The 5,860-nt window shown below is 49.5% G+C and overlaps 1 protein-coding gene across 1 annotated transcript in view; it reads left to right on the top strand.

Annotated features, from left to right (window-relative positions):
- Window positions 1–34: 34 nt before the first annotated feature.
- Window positions 35–5,860, top strand: part of LOC117798120 (pleckstrin homology domain-containing family M member 1-like) — a 10,087-nt gene continuing 4,261 nt past the window's right edge. The window contains exons 1-2 of the mRNA XM_034650543.1: window positions 35–400; window positions 2,047–2,673. Coding sequence (XP_034506434.1) covers window positions 2,612–2,673 — 62 coding nt within the window. The 5' untranslated portion in view covers window positions 35–400; window positions 2,047–2,611. The remainder of the gene's footprint in view (window positions 401–2,046; window positions 2,674–5,860) is intronic.

The following is a 5,860-nucleotide window of genomic DNA, read 5'->3' as shown; positions in this document are numbered from 1 at the left end:
TTTGTCTTTGTTTTGTATAATTAGCTTGTGTGAGTTTTGCTGTATAGACACACACATAGACGCGTGCACACATGTGTGTGCGTGTGTATGTGGTGCTAAGCAGTCGCGTTGTAGGATCATCTAATGGCTGTGTTACGTCTGACGCTGACTAGGTCATCAAGAAGAAGCTAGTGGGATCGGTGAAGGCGCTGCAGAAGCAGTACGTGTCCTCGGACACGGCAGTCACCAGCGAAGATGGAGATGCCAATGCCACGTGCAGTGCCCTGGAGGCCGTGTTTATCCACGGCCTGCATGCCAAGCACATCCGAGCTGAGGCCGGAGGGAAAAGGAAGAAAAGTGCCCACCAGAAGCCCCTTCCTCAGCCTGTCTTCTGGCCCCTTCTGAAAGCTGTCACCCACAAGTGAGATCAGCTGGGCAGGTTTTGCTGTGGGGAGGAGCTTCCGAGTGGGGGCCGTGGGGCTCTCCCTCGCCAGCTGTACGGGAAAGCAACAGAGACACTGTGTTCTAGAACAGAGATGGGTGAGGTAGGGGTTGTTGTTAGACCAAGCCTCAGGAGCCCTCAGGCGGTGGCTGGGGCTGCTGCACGCCCCTGGCTGGTCGCCTTTAGGAGTCACCATTACCACACCGTGGCAAACTGAGGTGGTCGCAGCAGAGAGTGTGTGGCCTGCAAAGCCTAAAATCTTCACTATGTGGCCTTTTACAAAAGAAGTTTGCTGACCCTGCCTTAGAATGAACATCTATGTTGCTAAATATTATACTCATAACAAGGTGTGGGTTTTTTTTTTTTAAAGTGGAATCCAGATCATCTGACTGTTCACCCTGGGACGGTTGTCTCCGTGGCCCGGCCGCGGACCGCCCGGGCTGTGGCGCCAGTAGCTGGCACTGTGCCTCTAAGGGCTACTTAATGCCACCTTTGGCCCGAGGTGCCTTGTCAGTCTCTGTCTTCCCTTTCCTGCTGACTGCCGCTCCCCTATCTCAGGTTCCTACCCCACTCCTGGGTGACGGTGGCTTTCTCAGTGCCCTCCTTATCTCATTCTGTCTTTCTTTAGCCCAGTCAGCTGAAGCTAACCAGGGCTCACTGAGCCCCGCGGAGCACGGTCTGCACTGCCACGGGCGAGACACGCACAGGGCACCGTGGTAGTCAGAGGAGGGGAGTTTACATCAGATCAAGGATTCAGGAACTCAGTTTGGTACATGTGGGATCTGGTCTTATCCAGAGCGGCCCACCAAGAAGGCTGCGTAACTGTGGTCAAGTCACTTCCCTGTGCGAAAACCCTCAGGCTCTCCAGTGCTAGTCTGGAGTCTCATTCACTAGGTTGGGGCCCCAGAATCTGTATCCTGACCAAGTTCCCAGGTGATTCCGATGCGCAGCCAGGCGTGGGGACCACTGGCCCGCTTTGCCTCACCAGTCGGATACTCAAGACCCTGCGTTACTTGACTTCACAACCCAATCCCCCACTCTTCCTCCCCGTGTTGCAACCGGAGTGCTCGCCACTTCTGGTACAGAGCTGTTGCCTTCCTACCCAGGGTGCCTTTTTTTCTGTCAGTCCTTTGTGCCTAGAAAGTTCTCCTTCCATTTTCACCTCTTGAAATCCCTCGCAGCCGAGCTCACATACTGCCTTTTCTATGGCATTTTTCTTACTGAGACGTGGAAATGATTGCCTACTCCCAGCCCAGCTCTACTGACAACAGGGTTCACCTCAGTGTGCCCGTGAAAGGTGGTTACCTGGATTGAGGGCAGGACCATGTCTTTACCCTGTATCTTCACAGCTCCAAAGACCTTGCACTTGGGCTCATCACAGCGTGCTGGATGAGCACATGATGTCAGGGGTCCCCAGGTAGTTGTAATGAAAATGGCAATTATCCTTCATGGCAGCAGCCTCAAAGAGTTGGGGGTTATAGCTTAATTTCTGAATTCCCCGTACAGCACTGTTATCCATGATTTTTTCAAGCCTGTATGTTTGGGCAGTCGTTATTATGGGCTCTTGCTAACCAGTGGATGAAACAAGACCTCAGTGGTAACAAGCCTGTCCTCCCCATCCCCAGACACATCATCTCGGAATTGGAGCACCTGGTCTTCGTGAGCACGGACGTGGGCCGCTGTCGGGCCTGGCTGAGGCTGGCGCTCAACGACGGCCTGATGGAGTGCTACCTGAAGCTGCTCCTCCAGGAGCCGGCCCGCCTGTGCGAGTACTACCAGCCCACAGCCCTGCTCTGAGACGCCGAGGAGGGGGAGTTCCTCCTCAGCTTCCTGCAGGGACTGACATCCTTATCCTTCGAGCTTTCCTACAAGTCTGCCGTCTTAAACGAGTGGACGCTTACCCCGCTGGCTCTCTCCGGCCTTTGCCCACTCTCTGAGCTCGACCCCCTCACTACCTCTGGGACAGAACTACAGCGGAAAGAGTCTCTGGATTCAATTTCCCATTCCTCAGGCTCGGAGGACATCGAAGTCCAGCACTCAGGCCACAAGATCCGACGGAACAGGAAGCTCACGGCCTCCTCCCTCAGCCTGGACACGGCCAGTTCATCCCAGCTGTCTTGCAGCCTAAACTCTGATAGCTGCTTACTCCAAGAGAATGGCTCCAAGAGTTCAGACCATTCTGAGGAGCCCATGTCCTATGACTCAGACCCGGGGACAGCAAATGCTGAGGATTCAGACCCGTCTCTGCAAGAGTGAGTGCTCCTCCTCCACTCCATCCCCCACTCCCTTCCTTCCCCCTCCTCTTCCTCTTTTGAGTCTCCCTTCCTATAGCATGTGATTGCCTGTCACTGAGCACTGACCTCTGTAAGGGCATAAAGAAAAAGGGGACATCGTCTCTCTTCCTCAGGGACTGGAGTTGCGGGGACCTGTAACTGGAGGCCACATGGGGCAGTGAGGAGAAAGGATTTAGGTAGGGCTCAGAGCTGGGTCAGGCTCCATCCAGTGCTGGCCCTGGGTGAACTTCAGCAGGTCACATCATTTCTGAGGCACAGTGTAAAATACTGTTGCCTCTAGAGGGAAGGAAACTAACAGTTCGGGGTTATACTTAAAACTTCCAAAAAATGCCGTGAAGCGTAATGGAGAAGGCTGCTCCTCTGCGACCTCCCAGAAGGCCTTGGAAGGGCACAGACCCTGAGCGATGCCTGGAGGAGATGGTAGACAAAGGGGCCAAGCAGGTTTCTGGAGGGAGAGTCTATGGAACAGTGAAGGGAGCCTGGACAGAGCCTTCTCTTTAAAACATTTTTTTTTAAATTTAGTATAGTTGATGCACAATGTTCTGTTAGTCTCAGGTGTGCAACATAGTGATTCACCATCTCTGTGTGATGCCCTGCTCACCACAACAGAGCCTTCTTCACCCAGGCTTTTTACCAGTAATTTTTGAATAGAAAATCTGTTTTTATGGTTAGAAAAAGTCTAAAATGTATATGGTGAGAAATCTTTCACACTTCTGTCACCATAATTATTAATTCCTTATATTTTTTTCTGATGTTTCTAAATGCATTTCTAACAAATATGAATGTACAGATTTTTAAAATGCTTTTTATTTCTTATCCTTGCCCCCTTTCCCACAAAAGCTATTCTGAATACACTGTTTGACACCTTGTTTTGGAAGAGATCATATCAGAGTTTTTGTTATGGAGTGTCCTATCAGAGCTGCTTTATTTTTTTTTATTGCATATTTTTCCATCGCTAGCTAGTTTATTTAATCAGCCCTGTATTTAATGGGCATTGGAGTTCACTATTTCTATAAATAACCTCGTGTATGTTGGTCTTTTAATTCTATGCAAGTAACTCTGTTCCAAATTCCCAGAAACAGAATTGCTGAGCCAAAGGATACCTTAATGTGTGATTTTCACAGATATGCCTAATTACCCTCCGTCAGGGATGTACCTTTGTCCTCTCAGCCTTGTCAGCAGAAAGTATTATCAAACTTTTGGATATTTGCTCATCTAATAGGTAGAAAATGGTAAATTTTATTAAGCACTTCCTTCAGCCAGATCCATGCTCCCCCAGCCTGTGTTTAGGACCTTCTTGTCTGCTCCTGGGTGCCCCCACCCTCTTGGTTCAGACCTTTACAGGGTTCCCAGCCAGTGTAGGAATAACACCAGATCGGGTGCCAGTGTGGACTGGTTTGCAGTGGATCTAATTTCAAGCTCTATTCCACCACTTGCAAGTTCAGTAACGGCTGGCAAACTGCTGACTCTTTCAGGTTGTTTCTTCATCTTTAAAATGGAGACTTCCATGGGCCACCTGGGTGGCTCAGTCATTAAGCTTCTGCCTTCGGCTCAGGTCATGATCCCAGGGTCCTGGGATCGAGTCCCACATCAGGCTCCTTGCTCATCAGGGAGCCTGCTTCTCCCTCTGCCTCTGCCTGCCCCTCCTCCTGCTTGTTCTCTCTCTCTCTGACAAATAAATAAATCTTAAAATGGAGACTCCCTCACAGGGCTGTCTGAAATCAGATCAGATGCCTGGGAGTGAGTTGCACATGTAACAGCATCTGGTAGAGCCCTGAAGTGACTTCTGGGCACTGGGCATGTTAGATAGAACTTTCAAACGTCAAATAGAGGAATTTAGATAGAACATGCTGGAAAGGAGCAATCCCCACCTTTCTGCTGGGCTGGTGGCGTGACTTAGGTTTGTTCACCTGTCTGAGCCCTTCATTCTCTCTCCCTCCTCCCACAGGCCAGCCATGTGTCTTCATCATGTGTCTTGCTTTTATCTTTCATGAATCTTGTGATTGGAAAATTCCAGCTTCAGGTCACTGAATCAGTGACTGTCCACCTTGTGTGGGAAGTGTTGTCCTGGGCGTTACAGGAGAACTCGAGGGAAGAGGGTCAGGGCATACAGACCACGTGGGGCAGTGGTGCGAGGAACCAGCACACACTGGGAGCGCACAGATGCACAAACACACATCGAGCGCCGTCACAGTGAAAGCCAGGCTTGAAGGCCGTTGTTTGTGCAACCCCAGACGCCAGCCCCTCTTAGAGGGTATGTCTTAAGAGTAAAGACTCTCATCGACCTTTCAGAGTTCTCGTATTTTTATTACATTACTTAAATATTTGTAACTTAATATTAGGCATAAATACCGTGGGCTTAAAACTCCTCCAACTGTAAAATCAAAACACTGACAAATTAAACATAAAGCACAAAACACGTAACATTCCAAATGAAATTATTAATTTAATAGCAAATTGCAGTTTGCTTTGTGAACGGAGGAATGATGCCGTGAATAGATTCTTTTGTGTTGGCTGGGTCTGAATCACAGTGATCACTGAGAAGCACGACTGCAGTCTAGTGGTTAGGAATGTGGAGTCAGGAGCCAGACCGCTGGAGTCTTCCATTAACCGGCTTCGCGTTTATTCAGCCTTTCTGACACTGATGTCCTCATCTGCAAAATGGGGATAAGAATGCGAGGGAGAATTAATAAGGTATGTAAAATGCTCAGAGCAGTGCCAGACACAGGTGAGTGCTCGATAGGTGGTGTCCTTGTCATTTTACTACTGGCATCCCTGTGATGTCGGTTCTCCTACTACTTGTCTCAATACACACAGCTGCAAAACCGTGGTTAGCGGTATTTATCAAATGTCGTTGTCCTAAGGCCTTCTCTTGGGGGAAATGATTCTTCGCACATGCAGCCCTCCGCTGTGCCTTTATGAGCGCCCTTGACCACCAAACAGTGCAGGTCCACATGCTCAGGAGAAGCGTGGGCTCAGAATCTCTTGGCAGGGCTGCGTTATGACATGGTCATCCCGATCCTCTGGCCCATGCTTTTATTTATTTCACACCTACACCTCTACGTACACATATATACAGATGTATAGAATGCATCTTTTTTCCCCCAGTGTCTTCTAAATGAAAGCACAAAGTTCTAGAATTTTT

The sequence above is a fragment of the Ailuropoda melanoleuca genome, unplaced genomic scaffold (assembly GCF_002007445.2).
Source record: "Ailuropoda melanoleuca isolate Jingjing unplaced genomic scaffold, ASM200744v2 unplaced-scaffold2557, whole genome shotgun sequence".
Lineage (NCBI taxonomy): Eukaryota > Metazoa > Chordata > Mammalia > Carnivora > Ursidae > Ailuropoda > Ailuropoda melanoleuca.
This window is presented reverse-complemented; position numbering and strand designations above follow the sequence as displayed.